The sequence below is a fragment of the Acomys russatus genome, chromosome 4, assembly GCF_903995435.1.
Source record: "Acomys russatus chromosome 4, mAcoRus1.1, whole genome shotgun sequence".
NCBI lineage: Eukaryota > Metazoa > Chordata > Mammalia > Rodentia > Muridae > Acomys > Acomys russatus.
The window spans coordinates 38,773,413-38,792,669 of NC_067140.1; the positions used below are offsets into that span (position 1 = coordinate 38,773,413).

Sequence of the window (19,257 nt, forward strand, 5' to 3'; positions counted from 1 at the left end):
TCTTGTTTCTATAAAAATTATTACAATAAATTTGCCAAATATATAAATGATGAAAAATGTAGGTTGAACCTTTAGCTGTAATTTAGGCATCATAAGCATAAGTATGTACACAGATATGTATAGTATATCATATTTAATACTGGTATATCTACTCAATAGAAATTACTATATATACTTTGTTGATAACAAAAAATGAAACTCAAAGTCGGTCTCTGATTCTTGTGTCTGCTCTTGGTCTCTTCTCCATCTGTCTGTTCGTTTTATCCAATTTTGATGTTTTAGTTTTTGTTTTATCTTATTATATTTTATTTTACTACTATCCCTTAAAAGTCCATTTATTTTCTAATGACATACAAAAACAGAGTGGATCCAGATGAGAGGGGAGTTGGGAAGGAACTGAGAGGAGCAGAAGGAGGGAAAATGTTGTCATGACATATGGTGTGAGGAAGGGGAAGTCTGTTTTCAATGAAAGGGGGAAGGTGCATCTCACAGATATTCAGCAACCTTAGCAGGGCTTCCAGTTAGATAGTAACAAAGCTCGGATTCAAACACACTGACTATCTGCAACTTACCTGTTCTTAAATAATGATTGGATACATAAGTACATATCAATAAATATGGAAAGGATGCATACTCTCATGGCTCCTCACTAGGATATAGGATTTTTAAATTAAATATTCCAGTGTATTTCAGTGAAGTTTTGCCTGCATAAAACAGACACCTATGATAGCAAGTACCTAAACAAGATAGCTATTTCCTGCTCCCATACTACACAAATGTATATAATCCAGGGCTCAAATGAATGCTGTGCTACACTAAGTCATCCTGGAACCCAGGCTCTTTGTTCTTCCTACTCAGCTACCACTAAAGCACCACTCTCTCCACACGGTCCAGCATGGCACACCACCACATCTTTGTGCAAAGGACAAGGGTAGGATGAAGGGAAAGGGGAAGACATACTTAACATTCCCCGTTACTAGTTAATGCACCACTGGCAATCATCTTTAATCCTAGCACTCTGAAAGCAGACACAGGTTAATCTCTGTGAACTGGAGGCCAGCTTTGCCTACATAGTGAATTCCAGGCTAGCTAGGGCTACATAGTGAGAACCTGTCTAAATGAATAAATATTACACAATGAAAATCTGTCTAAATAAATGCTACATAGTGAGAACCTGAATGAATGAATGAATGAATGAATGAATGAATGAATGAATGACCGGTGAGCTCCAGGCAAGACAGGCCTACATAGTGAGAACACAGAGATAGATAGATATAGATAGATAGATAGATAGATAGATAGATAGACAGACAGATAAAAAATTAAAGGTTCTATAACAAGGATGACCAAAACTAAGCAGCCCTAACAGGAATTCACACAATCCAGGATGGTGCATGGACCTTGCACCATGAAGTGCTTCATTATTTAGATTTAGAAGACTGTTGTGCCATCCTAAGGACATGACTCCCAGTTCCAGGCCTAAGAGAATTGTTCTAGTACCTTCAATTCCCAAGTAGGAGGAAAGGGATTAAAAAGAACCTGTCTTAAGGTTATGATTCAGGAGTATTTAGCTGCAAGGTAGAATAGAAACGCAATGCTTATCATGGACGATGATAGAGCAGTTAAAAGTTCTGCTAAGAGTATGTCTACTCTCTCCTCTCCTCACTTCCTTTCCCTTCCTCTTTCCTTCTCTCTTCTCTTCTCCTCACTTCTTCTTCTTCTTCTTCTTCTTCTTCTTCTTCTTCTTCTTCTTCTTCTTCTTCTTCTTCTTCTCTCCTGTCTCTCTCTCTTTCTCTCTCTCTCTCTCTCTCTCTTCCTCTCTCTCTCTCTCTCTCTCTCTCTTTCTCTCTCTCTCTCTCTTGGTATGTGTGTGTGATGTAGGAATTTGTACCTCAAAGTATTTTCTAATTTTCCTGCCATGACTAAGAAAGCTTAAAACAAATATGTTTTTATATGTAGGTGATTTTATATAAAAAATTATATATTTTTACATATTACTGTATGGTAAATTCCATTCATTTTTAACTTTGATGTTCCTCTTCTAAAGCACAGCTTACTCCAGTGATAGAATTACTCTTGAGTAACTCTTTAAAATGTACTAAACCAGAACCCCACCTGTCAGAGGTCTAGGGGAGGGGAATAGGGCAGAAGAGGGAGGGAGGGTGGGAACAGGAAGATAAGAGTGAGAGATTATGATCAGGACATAATGTGAATAAATTATAATTAAATAAAATTTAAAAATATTAAAACTTGAAAAAAATGTACTAAATCTTCCAAGAATGATACACACAGCAGAGGAGCAGGAAGCCTGCCAAATTTATGGGATTATTAGGGACACATTTCTGGAAGTTCAGGCAACAAGGTGCTCCACAGGCTATTTTCCATTGTCTTGCTATCTGCAAAATGCCAACAAAGAACACAGTTGCCGTGGCCATACCAGACTATGTGGCAAGGACATTTTCCTGGGGAGGTTTGGTTTGGGCCATGGACACAGGCACTGATAGCCTTGAGACTTGAGACAGAATGTGTGTGTAACCAAAGGCCACGCTAAAACACTGCAGGCTAGTCTATCTTAGTCTCTTTACTAGATATCATCAAGATCACAGTAAAATCATTCCCATAGTTCACTACATACTGCCTGTCAAAATGTCTTCAAAATAATAATAAAATGGCAACATTAAATAAAAAGACATATATAAAGCAAAACAAATTATTGTTTCCCATTTTGCTATGTCAGAGTTTTATGAAAGCTATGAATTTACTCTTAGAAAAATAAAATTTGTACCAAACTGAGCATACTTTTCAAAAAATTTTGGTATTTACCTTTACCCACTCTCTCTCTCACACACACACACACACACACACACACACACACACGCATATATACATACATAAACCACACATACACACATGCATATACACATAAATAAATCATACATACATTCATGTATACACACACAAACACATACACACACCTCCACCTCATTTAAGGCATATCTTTAAAGCTATTCTGAAAGTCAAGGTTCCCGGGTTGCACAATGAACCTAGTCAATCAGAAATTTTTAAAAAGAGTCCTGAAATATGCATTTTAATAAATACCTCCCATGTGATTTTTGTGGTACATTAAGATAGGATTCCCATGTCATGGTCTCCTGACATAGAATTTAATGGTTATGTGAACACATAATATTTAGTCCATCCACCAGAGGCCAGCACAGGACCATCCCCTAGCGTTTACAGATGTGCACTGTACCATACACCACATATCATGTCTACTACACACAGTCGGCTTTAATTACCTCAGGAAGTAGAGTTGAAACTGGCTGATATAGCAAACCAAAGGTTTTAACATTTAACTTTGATATTGTTATTTTGACACCAAAATCAGTTCCCCTAACCACACAGCCTTTAAAACTGAGCAAGGACCTTCATGAATATTTCATCTGACTCTCACCCCAAGTGTATGGGCCACACTACACAGGCAGAATTGTTCCTGTTTTATGATTTAAAGAATAAATGCCAGAGTTGTGGTCTTAGGGAATGAAATACCTGGACTAGTTCCTAGGTCTTCTGACGCAAAGGTGCAATAGTGCCCTTCTCTTTACACTGGCCTGCCCACAACAGAGAGAGGCAGAAGGGCAGCCCCGTCTGCTCTTCACAAACACCCTCGCACCTTGAGAACACGCCTTTCTAACAATTTGCATGGCATTTTGTTCAACTCATTTAAATTAGAAAACATTTCAGAATTAGCTTTCTCTTCTTCACAAATAAGTCTTTCTTTCTTTTCTCGTTTGTTTGTTTTTCGAAACAAGGTTTCTCTGTTGTAGCCTTGGCTGTCCTAGACTCAATTTGTAGACCAGGCTGGCCTCAAACTTACAGAGATCTGCCTGTCTCCGCCTCCCGAGTGCTGGGATTACTGCCATGCACCACCATGTCCAGTTCCCAAATAAGTTTTTCTTAAATCATCTTCTGCATACATATATAATAATCTAGCATTCAAACATGGTATGCGACATGAGAAATTTCCAGGTTTTAAATTATTTGAGTGCTGCAAATTTTTTCATTTTTACCGGGTAGTAAAAAACAAAAACAAAAACAAAAAAAAGCTTGAAGTAAAGAAAGAAAAGTCTGCATTATTCCAATAATTTCTATTGCTTTTTTTTTTTTCTTTTTGGGAGAGGGGAGTTTGAGACAGGGTCTGTCCTGGAACTCACTATGTAGAGCAGGCTGGCCTCAAACTCATAGAGATCCACCTGCCTCTGCCTCCACAGTGCTGGGACTGGAGGTGTGCGATATTACACCCAGCTTGCTTTTTTTCTTAACGCATACATCATCCACTCAATCAAAATCTGAAGCCAGAATCAAAAGCAGTATCCTGAATATGACTTTATCAGCACTGAAGAGTCGTTTATATGGTCTCACCAATGAGCACCAGTTGTACAGTCTGTAAGTGACAGACATAAATCACTATGTGTCTTCATGCATCTAAAGTATGGGATCCATGCCATCTTCCATAAGCAGACGGTAATAAATAGCAATTATGGCAACTGATAAGCTCTTCTAGCGCACAGGTTCATCTCTGCATTCCTAGATCCTAGCTCAATGCTTATAGCACAGCTACTCAAAGAATGCTTTCACATACCATGCTACCAAGTAGAACAGCCCATAATTCTGAAATGACACCAACATTACCAAGAATTGAACTGGGACTATAACTAGAGACTAAACCCAGTGACCAGAATTAGATTACTGCTTGCAATCCTTTTTGTTCATCAGTGGCTCGTAAGACCACAAAAACCTACTGCAGAAGTCAGACTAAGTCCAGAACAGCACATGAAAACAACACGATGATGAGTCCTCCCTGCACCAAGGGAGCAGTGAGCTGCGAGAGAGCAAGCTGGCAGCCATCACTTAAATCTGTCTCACTGGAACAAATCAGGCAAGGGAAAAAAAAAAAAAAAAACGACATGAAAATCATATACTAGAGAGCTGTGGTTTTCAAAGAAGACACGAGGATGGTTAAAGCAAAGTTTCCTGTCTGTATCCCTTTGGGCTTAGCCAACCATTGCAAAGAAAATATTATTGTTTCATGGCTGAAAGAACACTGCCAAAACCATTCTGAATACATGCTTATTCAACTGAATCAGCACAGTCTTATGACCGCCTCAGCTTCATGTGCAGCAATTTACCTTTTCCCTTCAGGTAACAATACACTTACCAACAATATAATATTGTTTAAATCAGCTAAAGGGTGGATTAATTTATCTCACTATTAGTAATTTTCTATACTTTTTAAAAGTTTAAAGTCCCATCTGTTCAGTTCTTTAATTTATATATGCACATAAAATATGCTACACATAATTATAAAATTGAAAATACATAGAATTGAAGAAAAGATTCTTTTAATTATAACCAAACCAAATATCTTTATTTTTATTCCTTTCACTTCTTTCTCGAAGAAGCATACCAAGAAACGACATCATTGTAACAAAACCGTGTGCATTAAGAACACTGCTGAAAATAAATTTAATGATTATAATTCAAAATGCTGTACAAACTTAAATATTTTCTTTCTGTACCCAATTACACCTAAATTGCAGAAGACACACAAAAAAAACCTAATGATTATCTATGGACCAAATATTCCCATCTGAAGTGAATATGAATTGTAAAGCCCTCTGCTGAAGATTTATGCTAATGTACCTAAAACAAAATGGTTCCATCAGCTGGAAATCTGTCATAATTTGAGAAGGGAAATTTCCTTCTACAACTGAACCAGCAGTTTCTGTGTTTCATAATTTGTCAATTTGTTCCCTAAGTGTAGTGATTTAGTGACGATGAAAGAAACTGAGAAACAAATGAAAACTGCTTAATTACAGTTTGCAGATGTTCCCCCCAAAGAGAAAAACAAGCTGATGCTGTGAATGCTGTTGGATTCTTCCGTGGGGCTTCATCTAAGTTAGCTCCATGTCTTGGAACTGTTTTTCCTCCTTTGGTGTTTTATGTGACATTTGATGCTACGATGAAGAGGTCACATATGGATGGCCACTCACTTATGATCACTAGAAAACACACAGTTTATTTTGTCCTTTTCTCAAGGATGCTCAAAAGAAAAGCCTTACAGGACTAGATAGGTGGCTGGGTGCTAAAGACCACTTGATACTCTTGCAAAAGACCTGGGTCCAGTTTCTAGCACCCACATAGCTATTCACAACTGGCCAAAACTCCAGCTCCAGGGGACCCGATGCCCTCTTCTGATCTTCAAGGCTGTCAGACATGCACACAGCACACAGACATACATGCAAACTAAACATTCATACACATAAAATAAACCTTTAAAAAGAATTTTAAAGAAAAGCCTTAAAATAACACTGCTTCTCAGCTGGGTATAGTGGCACACTCCTTTAATCCAGCACTCGGGGAAGCAGAGGCAGGCAGATCTCTGTTGAGTTTGAGACCAGCCTGGTCTATAAAGCAAGTCCAGGACAGCCAAGTCTACACAGAGGAACCCTGTCTCAGAAAATTAACAACAACAACATGAACAACAACACTGCTTCCCTCTCCCTGAGAATGCCATATTAATGAGGTTTTCTCCTTAATTGTCTGTGTTGTTTCATTGGGAAGTCCTCATGTGATGCTTTGTCAATTTTCCAGTGAGGTTACATCAGTTTCGTGCTATTTGCTATGTTATTTGTTGATTGTGCTCTTTGCTATTAAGCTCAACATTTGCAGAAGAGATTCCTGGGTGGCCCGACTTTTTTTTTTTTTTTTTTTTTGCTTCTTCTTCTTCATGTGGCTAACAGAAAAAAAAAAAAAAAAAAAAAAAAAAAAAAAAAGGAAACAGAAAGACACTCCAAATGTGCTGTGAACTAAAAACACCACTCAATATTCAGTAGGGAATTAAATGGCTGGTAACAACAGCACAGACTATGTGGTACCACGGCCACCTGGAAGCGTGAAGCCGGTCAGTCCGTTTCCAACTTCCTCCAGCAGGCAAGCTGCCAGCTGCAAGGGTATCAAAACAGTGTCAAAGCCCTCGGGTTTCTGTCTAATACTCAACAGAAAATAACTGCGAAAGGCTACACAGCAAGGATTATTTTTCTTGTTGTGTTTTCTTTTATGAAAGAAACCTGTTTTTCTGCTCTACTGAAATTCCTCTTCTGCTTAGAAATGGGTAAGAGGGCCAGCTGCTTGCTATATTTTTCTCTGTGGTATTTTTCTACAGCAGATTTTAAAATTCATCCTTCAGACTGGGAAAAGCCTCTCTTTGTACCCAATTCTACCCGTAAAAGTTTAAAGACTCGTTTCTAACGTTCAAATTCAAAATAGCTTTGGGGACTAAAACATGTCAGCTTTAGAAATGTGTTGTTTTATGTGCTGTCTCCAGTTTCAGTTTTAATTACATTTTTCAGAAGTTGTCAAGTATGAGTAGAGATACTCCTTTGGCTGAACTGACAGCCAGAAGTGTAAACCAAATCCCAGCACAAGATTCTAAGCTGCTGACAGAAGAGACGCTCAATACGGAAACAAATAATAAAAGACTCCTCAGATGAGAAGCATGTGGCTTTGAACAAGTAACGTGGCCTCTGCGGGCCTAGCATGTCCTAGGCGAAATACTGACTCGCCCTTGACTTTCATCTCCCGACCCTGTCAATCACAGGTTCCTCAGTGCTGTCTGTCACGCCTTGCAATACCTCAAGTGTCCTTTCCTGTCCCATACCCAGGCTAACATCTCTGCTCAGCCTCCAGGCCAGTCTCCCTGGCTCTGGGGGCTTCCTCCTTCTTTGCCTTCCTTTCAGAATCACCAGCAGTGTCTTTTACTACTTCGTATGAATCTTGATTCCTTGTAAGCAGTACTATGGCTCCCAGTTACTGTGCATGTCAAACTACAGCTAGTGCACCATGACCCGGATGTGTCTATCTTCAGGGTGGGGTCTCCACCTATGTGCCATTCAGTTGTCTCTTTTTCCCTCTTTATTCGATCCATTCAGCAAATATTCACTAAGCATACATTCATTCCATATTGCAAGATATCATTTCTGGTACTAGAGTGAGGAGGAGCAATACTGAGCAAAACCCACCAGAATCCAGCTCCTGTGGGGCTTGTACTCAAGAAAATGCAAAACAGTATGTTCTGACATCTGTTCTGATGGCTCATATCCACACCAGTGCCTCCTAGACCTAGGAAACCACCCGGCACTGTCAGAAAGGGAGGAAAGGTGTGCGCTTTGAAGTCACTCTGAATAGTAAGGCAGAACAATTCTACCACCGACTTGTCACATGACTTACGGCCTGGGCAGCTACAACAAAATAACCACAGGCTTGGCAGTTTAAACAACAGAAATGCTCACAGTCTCAGAGGCCAGATGTCCTAGGTCAAAGTTTGCTTTCTTATGAACATTATCTCCTCAACTGTCACAAGGCCACTGTGACATTTCAGTGTATACATCTCTTCTCTCTCCCCCATTCCCCAAAATCATAGTTGACTGGAGATCTATTCTAGACTTATTAAACCTAATTATTTCCTTAAAGGTCCTCACCTCCATATCTATTCCACAGAATGGTTAAGGCTTCAACATAACCATTTTTAGGGTTACACAGCTAGTCCATAATATCCAGTTACTTAACACCTTAAGCCTTAACAATTTATTCATATGTAAACTGGTAATAATAAAAATTAAAGTAGTCCTCAACAACTTCACTAGGCTAATAAAAGATTAATTAAGATGATCATGTAACATGCAGCTTGTAACACCTGGTAATCCACTAAATGTCAATGGCTGCCCGGAACCTGGGCCTGCTTTTCTCACAGGCTCACACTGTCGGGTGTCTCTATGGGAGAAATGTGATGGTTAGCCATCTAGAATCCTTTAACCTGACACCAAGCAGAATACTAATATACAGTGGTTTTCTGGTCCCTGTGCCATAAAAGTCATGGTAGAGACTACATCTTCATATTACGAGAATAAAATTCTCGAGACAAATCATGGGTGAACATATCAATAAATGAAACCACAAGAGAGAGCTCTGGGCTGTTTCTTCCAGCTCTACAATTTAAACAGAAGCAAACTTGAACAATTATCTGGTGGCTCAGAGAGCACGCACAGCCCTGTGACTACAGTGAGTGCCACTACAACGTAATCCAAACCAGCAGTCCTCACACTCAGTGGGACTCAGCGTTGCTCGGAATCACCTATAAAGAGACCCTATAAAGAGAAAATCCCCTCAACTCTCCACTTTAGGGGCTCACTTCATGAGCCCAGAATAAACCTCAAAGTCTATATTTTCATAAAGTGTTGCCATCGCCCTTTCAAAAAGGGTAGTTCTGAGAGCCAGCCAAGTCTTAAAAACTATCGTTCAACAGAAATGTGACGTGGCGTGCGATTTTAAACTTTCAAATAGTCATGCTTGAAAAAAGATAAAAAAAATAAAAAGTGAAGTTGACATTCATGTTTTATTTAAGCCCATTTCAATATAGTATCTTAATATTACTGCCATATCAAATACATGCAATATAAAAAATCACTGATATATTCTATTTTTATGTTGAGTCTTCAAAATCCAATATCTATTTTACAGTTGTAACATACTGCAAAGCAGAAGCCAATTTTTCACTAGAAATACCTTTTTTTAGTTTGATTTCCAAAAATTTGCCTTAAAAAATATGACTCACATAACCAATTTCTCCCAAACACATTTAAACTTTTATCCTAATAAATTAACTAAGTATGATTTATCATGTTTATATTTAAATTAATTAAAAGTAAGTAAATATAGAGACCCAGATTCTCAGTGGCACCAGCCGCAGCTCAAGTACTCAATGGTCACCTCTGGCCAGTAGCCATGAGCTAGACAGGACAGGCCTGTGTGAACACAAAGCACAAGGCCACCACACATCCCTGAAGTGTGTGATCGGGTAGGGAATTAGCACAGCTCCTCAAGAACCTACATGTGAATGAAGGACACAGACTAAGTCTTCTATGACAGTACAAGATACTAAACTCTAGGCAGAGTGTAAACCCAAAGGCCAGACACCACTGTGTGTCCTGAACACTCAGACACAGCATGTTCTACCTACTGTGGGATGTCCTTCAAATAACAACAAGTATGAGAAGAGAAAGGGAAGTGGAGCTAGCACGAATGATTTCTCCTGGCGATATGCTATGAGAAAATAAATAAAATGCTAAAAATAAATAAATAATTAAAGTACAGCAAACTAAATGAGAAAAAGAATGAGAAATGAACATGTCCATCAAAGTCCTTTGGGAAATTAGCCCATGGGTATTTTAAGAAATAAGAAAATTAAAAACAGGTTGATTTAAGAGTTGTTAATCATAGGCTAGGCAGTGGTAGCACACATATTTAATCCCAGCACTTGAGCAGTAGAGACAAGCAGATCTCTGTGAGTTCAAAGACATCCTGGACTACAGAGCAAGCTCCAGAAAAGCCAAGGCTACATAGAGAAACCAAGCCTTGAAAAACCAAACCAAAACAAGAAAAAACAAAACAAAAAACCTGCTCATCATAAGATCACAGTAGATTCACTTCTATCTCCTCGTAGCACACACTTCAAATCCCAGCACTCAGGAAGGGGACAGAGGAGAGATCAGAAGGTCAAAGTCACAGTTGGCTACACGGCAAGTGTGAAGCCAACCCTGACTAGATGAGACCTTGTTTCAAAAAAAAAAATCTCCATTTTAGTTTCCAAACTACTTTAAAACAAATGGTGGGAAATATAAAAACCTTTCACAGAAATTAATAAGTTTTCCTAAAGCACAAAATCAGAACAATGGTTGTAGGTTATGTATGTGGCATACACAGGTATGTTTAAACTAGAAACTAAAAATTAATGATGACTTATGCTCTATGTTAGTCCAATTTCTGTTGCTATATTAAAGTGCCTAGGACTGGATATTTTGTAAAAATCTGTTTGTTAAGCTCATTGCTTTGAAAATTCAAGAACATCTGTTAAGGGTTATGACAGTGACCTGGTAAGGGCCTCATGGCAGCTGTCGCCATATTATAAGAACATGACGGGGCGATAACCCAAGTCAAGATAGGAAGCTAAGGACCAGGGAGAGACCAGTGTTGCTCTTCTTATAATCACCCATGTTGTTTAGAAATTATTCACTCCACAAAACAATCTTTAATCCCTTTGAGGGCAGCATCCCCATCAGCATAATTACCTCACACTAGGTCCCATACCTTCAAAGTTCCACCAATCTCAGTACCACCAAACTGGGGGCCAAGCCTTCATCATATGAAGCCACGGACAGTAAGCCACACCCCAACCATACTGCTCGAGCACTCCCCAGAGTTCACATACCTAACAAGATGGAACTGGAAAGACACCGTGCCAATTTCTAAGCCACTGCCTCCTTAACTACACAATCTGCATGACAGCAGCAATGTAGCAGTTCTATAAAATCACATCATGTGCTATCACTAGTGTGGAGGGAAATTAAAAGAAATTACTTTTTACTTTCAGTAGCCTAGAAGTAATTCTAAACCATATTGAAACAAGGCTACATCTTCCTCTAGAAAGTCTGCTGCTTAGAAGCATTGACTATATAAATATATATATATATATAGAGAGAGAGAGAGAAACATATCTATCTTATGAATATACACGTGACTATATAAATTACATATGTATATATTACGATAAAGCCAACTAAATCATGACCCCCAATGGACCAACACCAACACATGCATTTGAACCTCTTTCAACTTCTCTTATTATGTGTTAAGTCTTCCTGTGTTTTATATGATGTGTTAGGGCAAAGGCATGTGTTAACACCATCAGTAACAGACTTAGTGCATCCTCTGATGGAGGATATGAATGGTTCCTAAGCACTCGCACAGTACTGCATGAGCTCTCCACACACAGCAGTATCTCTCCACAGATAGTGTTCACATAGCAGCACTGTCTCCTGCTTGTTTTCATCTTTCACTGGACTATGAGTACATGAGAACACAAACTATATCCTATTTATTTTGAGTTCTCAGTACCTAAAACAATACCTGGTCTATAAGGAGACATTCAAAGAATAACTGAATGAGTCAATGAATGGATATTTATTAAAAAAATAAAACAAAAACTCACATTTTCAAAACCTTTTAAAATGGTACATATTAAGGGCTAGAGAGATGGCTCAGTGGTTAGGAGCATGGTCTGGTCTTCCAGAGGACCTGGGTTCAATTCCCAGCAACCACATGACTGTTTCCATCTGTCTGAAACTCCAGCCCCAGAAGATTCAGCACCCTCACACAGACATACATGTAGGCAACCAGTGCACATAAAATAAATAAATCATTAAAAATAATTTTTAAATTGACAAGTAAAAAAGCCTGTTCTACTTAGATATTCTAGAAAGTTCTTTAATGATGTTCACAAAGAGATACAGAGGACTAAAGCATAGTACTTATCTTTATCCACAATGTCAACAACATAATATGGTCTCTACCAATAATAGAAAAAGCAAAACTTCACACAATGATTTTTCTAACACATATATGCCAACTTAATTTATCCTCTTGAATTGGAGATACTACTGAGAATTCAATTATGACTGTCTCAAACTAGTAATTAATATCTCCAAACATTTTGATAACACATTATATTTATAATCAAATATGTACCATGTTTTAAAAATCCAGAGTTGCATTTAAAAAAAAACCCTCTAAAATATAATCAACTTGAGTATAATGTATTGAGAATTATGTGTGATATTAACAGCTCCCCACTGCTTTCCAGGGGTCTAAAGCAGTAATGTGAATTTCTCTCAAAAAGCCCACAGTTTAATTTTTTTTCAGGAAAATAAGTTTAATGGGATTAGTGAACCTCTTAACACTCTAAAGAAAATAAAGCCCATAAGCACTCTGGCATATAACTACTGTAAGTATAAATAGAACAGCCAATCCGTACACATGGTAATGGACTTGGGAATTTGAATCCACTGAGGAAACGTGCCTACATGAGCCTGGTGATGACCACATTGACAGAAAGTCTCATGCAAAAGAAACAAACACATGGAGACAAATAAAGGGCCTAGAAACAAGGTGGGGAAATGGAAACTTTGAGAAAATAACCTAATTTCTTAGCATATTGGCCTGGACCAACTATCCAAGCTATCACTCAGTTCTGAACCATGTCCCCAAGTACTGTTTGTTCTTTCAGAAGGTATTTAAATGTTTCAAGGGGGGAAAAGGATAATTACTGACTTAAGACGTATTTTTGTACATACAACTCTTTGTGCTTTAAGAGGAATTTTTCAGGTCATTAGTTTATAATGTGAGCAGGCGCCTAGAGATATTTTGAAACGAAAAAACAGCTAGTATGCTTGGAGCTGCAGTTTATGTGGCTCGCATCATCATTTATTTCAGCTCAATTTGGGGCCCCATGCTGAATTCAAAAGGAAGTCACCACATTTGAAGCAGTTTCTTTCTCGGCATGCAATGACCAAATCAGAATCTGAAGACAGACTAGATAAAGGGCCTGCTAGTGCTAGGCTTTACAATTCCATGGTACAAAAATAAAATCAGCTATACAATATCTAAAGTAATGTGGATTCAAAATTTATTAATTCTTCCATTTTAATATTTATTTGGACCATCCTATGTCAGCCATTCATACTGCCATGTTTGAGTCCAGAAAGCAAGAACTAAACCACTAGGCTCAGAGAAACCAAGCAACTTCCTAAACCCAAGTTCATTAATAAGACCACGCTATAAGCCAAGCTCACAGACTAAAGGTCATTCTGACCTAATATGCATATCATATCAGTACAATTCATTCACACAGTTTCCAAATTAATCAATAGTCCTAAATTCTCCACTCCCTTTAAGTATAAATAAAACTCACAGACAACATGTCTTGTTTAAGTGTAAAAAAAAATATTGTTCTTTGACTATCAGAGAAATGTGACTCCATAATACATTGAGATTCCAATACTATCAGAACTGACACTATTGTTACTGTAATATTTTTATTGATTATTGGGAATTTCACAGCATACACTCCAATCACCCTTGCTTCCCAGTTCTCCCAGGTCCAGCTCTCACACCCCTGTGGCCTCCTCCGGAAAACTGATGCAAAGAAAAGTTCAATTTGTATTGTCCATCTAGTCACTGGAGCATGGCCAGCCCCTTAAAGAAAAGTGAGCCCTTCCCCACTCCACCCTTCCAGTAGTGATCTATTGTGTAGCGCTTCTACACTTCAGCTTCTTTATCACAGTTTTTATGCTTTGGTTTGGTTTGGTTTTTCGAAACAGGGTTCCTCTGTGAAGCAACCCTGTCTGTCCTGGACTTACTTTGTAGACCAGGCTGGCCTCAAACTCACAGGAATCCATCTGCCTCTGCCTCCGAAGTACTGGGATTAAAAGTGTGTATCATTTATCACAGTTTTTAAGAGTTCTCTTCAATGGTTTCCTATGTAGGTTGTTACTTTAGGTAGGGGAAAGAGGCACAGAAGCCTTGTGTCTCTCTCTCTTTCAACTGTGAGTCTGCAGTCATCAATATCACTGCAGAAGAAGCTTCCTTGTCCTTTACAGTCAGCAGGAGCACGGATCATAGGCTTCCACATGGTATTTGGTGATAGGACGGACCACAGACATCTACCTGGCCTCTGATGTCAGCTCATGCCATGGACCTCAGCATGGTCTCTGGTAGCAGTACAGGCCATAGACACCAGCTCAGTCCCAGCTGCAGCAGGACCACAGACCCAAACATGGCCTCTGTTGGCAGTACAGATGACAGATGGCACAGGACACCAAAGCAGGGGCAGTACCAGCCATGTACATCAACACAGCGTCCAGCCAAAGCTCAGGCCTCAGACATTGACAGTGTTCGGCCTCTTTCCACTGAAAGGACTTCAAATTTTGGACTTTTTTTCAGATTTGAGAATATTCTCATATATACAGTGAGTTTGGGAGGTGGAAAGGAGTCATGTTAAAACTTGAAATCCATTTATGATTCGCATACTTTACTCTGAAGGTAATTTACTCTGAAGGTAATGCCATACAGTATCTTCAATACATGGGTATTTTTACTATAACAAAACATGAAGTCAGTTGTGGACTCTTCTACTTGTGGGATCATGAATTTTGAAGAATTTCATGTTTCAGATTTTCAGTGCTTAACCTGTAGCTTGAACAATCAAACAAACATGTCACAGCCCCCTTTTCCTTCTCTTTATTAGAAGTATCTTGCCTTTTCACTTGTTTAGAACACAGGTCATCACTTCAAATCAGATCATGTTTATTACAGAGGTCATGGCCTTCCAGAGATGAAACTCCCTATTCTCAGCCTTGGAAACACTTTAAAAATCAGAAGAAGAGCTTTCATAAAATGCTGGCTTCTGACCCCAGCTGAGCTGCAGTGGGGGCTCTATAACAAGAGTCCAAATGCCCCTCAGAGAAATCTAATGTGCAACCTGATGACCTTACATAGATCTCAAATGATACTGTTGGCCCAGAAAGGGCCAACATTGAAAGCAAGTCAAGACATCTGAAAACAGAACCTATAAGGGACACAACTCCAATGCCCATGAGTGAACAAGGTGTGCATACACTTTCAGATGGAACTAAGGCAGGCACATGAGGGAACAAGGTGGGCACACATTTTTAGATGAAACTAGGGCATTCAAAGGCAGGGGTCCTGAGCTTCAGCTAATACTGGTATGAGGGAAATCACAAGCACCAAATCTTTTCATGTGGCCTAATACATGTTTCCATAAAATTTCTGAGCATTTAAGTGTTGGCACAACTAAAAATCAACATTACACAGAATGAGCAAGCACATGATGAAACACACACTATGAGTTTAGACTTCAGGTTTCAGGTTATATCACCCCAGGATAAAAGAGATGATGTTTCCTGGGTACAGAAACCTCAGCACCATTATCATCATTAGTATCACCATCATCACAGCACTAATAACCACACCCAATGTGTAATCACTATGCTCAGTTACGCAGAGTGTATCCTTAGTTTTCAGCATCCTTTGAAGGAGATACCATGATCAGCTCCACTTTCTGGTGCCTACCCTTATCAAAGTCAAATAGTTAGTAAGTGGTGACACCAAAATCCAGATGTGTTGTGTGTTTTAGTTTTAAATTTGCTTTAACAATCTCTGTTCTGCATTTACATTTCTTAAAAAAATAAAATGAAGTGAATAGTTAAATAATTTCTCATTCATCTGTAGTTAGCAAATATCTCTGACTCTGCAACACAATTCTTGAATAGGTTAAAACAGGTGTTTATACCTTTCAGTCACAACTCTCTAGTAAGAATTATGTACTCTAAGGAGTTGAACAAATGTTCATGAGTCTTCTGAAAAGACACCAAAGGCATGGACTTAGGTTATTTATCTGTTGCTGTAAAAAGTTTACTTCAATAGTTTACCTTTTGAAAGATAAGTAAAAGTGCTCAGAAATTCTTCATATGTTTGCTCATGACAATTGACAAACTTATCCAAGGCATCTTTCATTAACTGATCTTCATCCATTATCTCTGGTCTCGGTATTTGGGCAGGCATTCCTATTCACCAGGCCACCCTACAAGACAACGAAAAGCAGAAACAGCATGATGAAAAGAGGGCTGGTGGAGAAATCTGGGGCCCCAAAAGACAGGTGCAGATCACTGCTGGAGCAGTGGACTACAGCACAAGAGGTGTGAGCTTCAGTAGTTTGTGCTGCTGAACCAATAACTGTACCTATGTAGGTTTGGATCTCAGCTTTCTCATTATATGGTTAAGTCACATGAATAACATCATGTAATTCGACTAGATACTAAAGAGGACATCTACTAGCCACCAGCACCCCATGCAGTGGCAACAGCAAGAGGAGCTGGTATGGAGAGGTAACCTAATTAGTTCTTACTGTGTGCCAAGTGATGTTATGAGTGAGGCAGGCTTAGCTTCTACAACCCAGGTAAGTTCTGTTAAAGGAACTTTAACATACAATTTGCCTGAGGTAATTATCATCTTGGAGGCTTACCGCCTCCATCTGCTAACCTAGGCCTAGTCGTGGAAGCTTCTAGCCTAAGTACAATCTTATCTAGGCCTAAAATGTTTTAGCCTCTGAGACTTATTGCTGAATAAGCTCACCGTTTCCAGCTCTTTCTGAACTCTGGATGACTGGTTCAACTCAGCTGTTCTGGCTCAAACTCCTCTCCAAGCTGACTGATTCAATATGGCTTCTCTCACTGTCTCATTGAATTGCTCTGCTTAGCCTCAAACTAGCACTAGCAATCTGTTCTAATCTTCTGGCTGCTTCTCATTCTCTGGCTTGTTCTATCTTCACCTGTATCTAGTATGTTCTCTCTACAACTACTCTCTGTGAAACTCTCCTGGCAAAAAAAAAAAAAACAAAAAAAACCTGCTTCTGAATTCCACGAACTGAACTGCCACAAACTCACCTCTACTGTACTGCCTCTCAACTCACTCCCAACTGAACTGCCTGAGCAGCACTGCCTAGAACTCAGAGATCTTTGGGCCCTCTGTCTCTTGAGTAAGGTAATTAAAGGCAAGTACCACCATGCCTGACCTACTAAGCATTTCTTTCTTTCTCTTTTTTAAAGAATTGTTTATTTATTATTTATACAGTATTCTGTCTGCATGTGTGCCCGTATGCCAGAAGAGGGCACCAGATCTCATTATAGATGGTTATGCGCGACCATGTTGTTGCTGGGAACTGAACTCAGGACCTTTGGAAGAACAGCCAGTGCTCTTAACCTCTGAGCCATCTCTCCAGCCCCTAAGCTTTTCTTTATGTGCTTTATACCTAGCTGGCCTTGAACTCAGAGATCTGTTTACCTCTGTCTCCTAAGATTAAAAGTGTGTCTGTATTCCAGCTGGATCACACACACCTAGAAGGTTTTGGATGTGATCTCTTGCCAGAGCAGCCATTCTCTGAATTAAAATTCCACTACAACGTTCCCAGAGGAAAACATGCCTAATCCCTGAATTCAAGTCCTTAAAACAGCACACAGTGCTGCACTCTGTCTACTGTGACCACACCGTACCATAGCTAGCAAGAAGTAGGCCTTCTTGTATCTTGGCATATCCAAGTCTGAGAATTCTTTCATTCCAGTGAAGTCATTGGTGGCTCTACTAACAATGCCTAAAAATGAGCCTGAGTCTATCTCCCTAACCTACCCCAAATGTTCCTTGAGCCGTGAGGATGTCATGAATAATTCTAATCCTTCCAAAATCTGGCATCCTTTTAAGTATTTAAACAAAATCAAACTGGACCATTTCAATCTTCTCACTCTACGTTTCTTTTCTAGAACTCAGTTCAGAGTTGAGGTTTCCTAAGCCACCCCACACACCTCCCACCTTCCTGGGAAGAGTTAGCTGTGGCTTCTCGTGCCACTGTGCACTGGATGTGCTTTTGGCACACTCTCTAGGAAAGTTATACATGTTTCTTCATCTGCTTCTGTACTCACAGTCATGAAAGATGGAGCAAATCTTCCCACCCTTACATCCTCAGTACTTAAGACATTAGGGTGTGGTGTAGAACTTCCAGCGTAATGCTCAGCTAAAGATGCTCATTTGAAGAGGTACAATAGTCAAAGTGTTACTAGACTTGACAAAATCAACTGAACTTGACCAATGACTTCACCAGACCTTGGATGGGGCGGGGTTCCCCAAGAATCCTATCAAGTACCAATCAGTAGACTGGGAAAGCTTGGATACCACATCACTTATATGTGTTTACAATAGGGCGCAGAACTAGAGCTGAGGTTCAGACATAATCTAGGTGTGGACTAATTCTTACACTCAAAATACTGTGCTTATCCTATTCTACTGAACATCATGTCCACACCACCACTTGCCTCTTTGCACAAAGTTCATTTCTTGTGCTGCTAACTGCCTCATTCTTTGCAGTTTGAACTTTGTCTTCAGTCATGGTATCACACCTGGTTGAATTCTACTCACTGTGTATGAAATATTATTTGATAAAGCTTTGGGAAATTTGACTACTGACATTAAGAGGAAGAATAAACACCACCAAAGTAATATATGCAGGATAATAAAAGGGAGATATGGGGTCACCATACTATATGGCAAGAAAAGACATCACCAAGCTTCTTTATGTTTTTTCTGAAACAAGAATAAAAATCTAGAGCTGGGGAGAGAGTGCCATAGTTCACGTACTACTCTTACAGAGGACCAGAGTTCAGTTTCCAACACCACAGTGAGAGGTACTGCCTGTAACTCCAGCTCCACAAGGATCTGATGCCTCTGGCCTCTGCA

The 19,257-nt window shown here is 39.3% G+C and overlaps 1 protein-coding gene across 2 annotated transcripts in view; it reads right to left on the minus strand.

Annotated features, from left to right (window-relative positions):
• Iftap (intraflagellar transport associated protein) overlaps nt 1–19,257 on the minus strand; it is a 70,398-nt gene that overhangs the window by 34,261 nt on the left and 16,880 nt on the right. For both annotated transcript variants that reach the window (XM_051144215.1, XM_051144214.1), the window contains exon 2: nt 16,404–16,555. In XM_051144215.1, coding sequence (XP_051000172.1) covers nt 16,404–16,536 — 133 coding nt within the window. In that variant the 5' untranslated portion in view covers nt 16,537–16,555. The remainder of the gene's footprint in view (nt 1–16,403; nt 16,556–19,257) is intronic.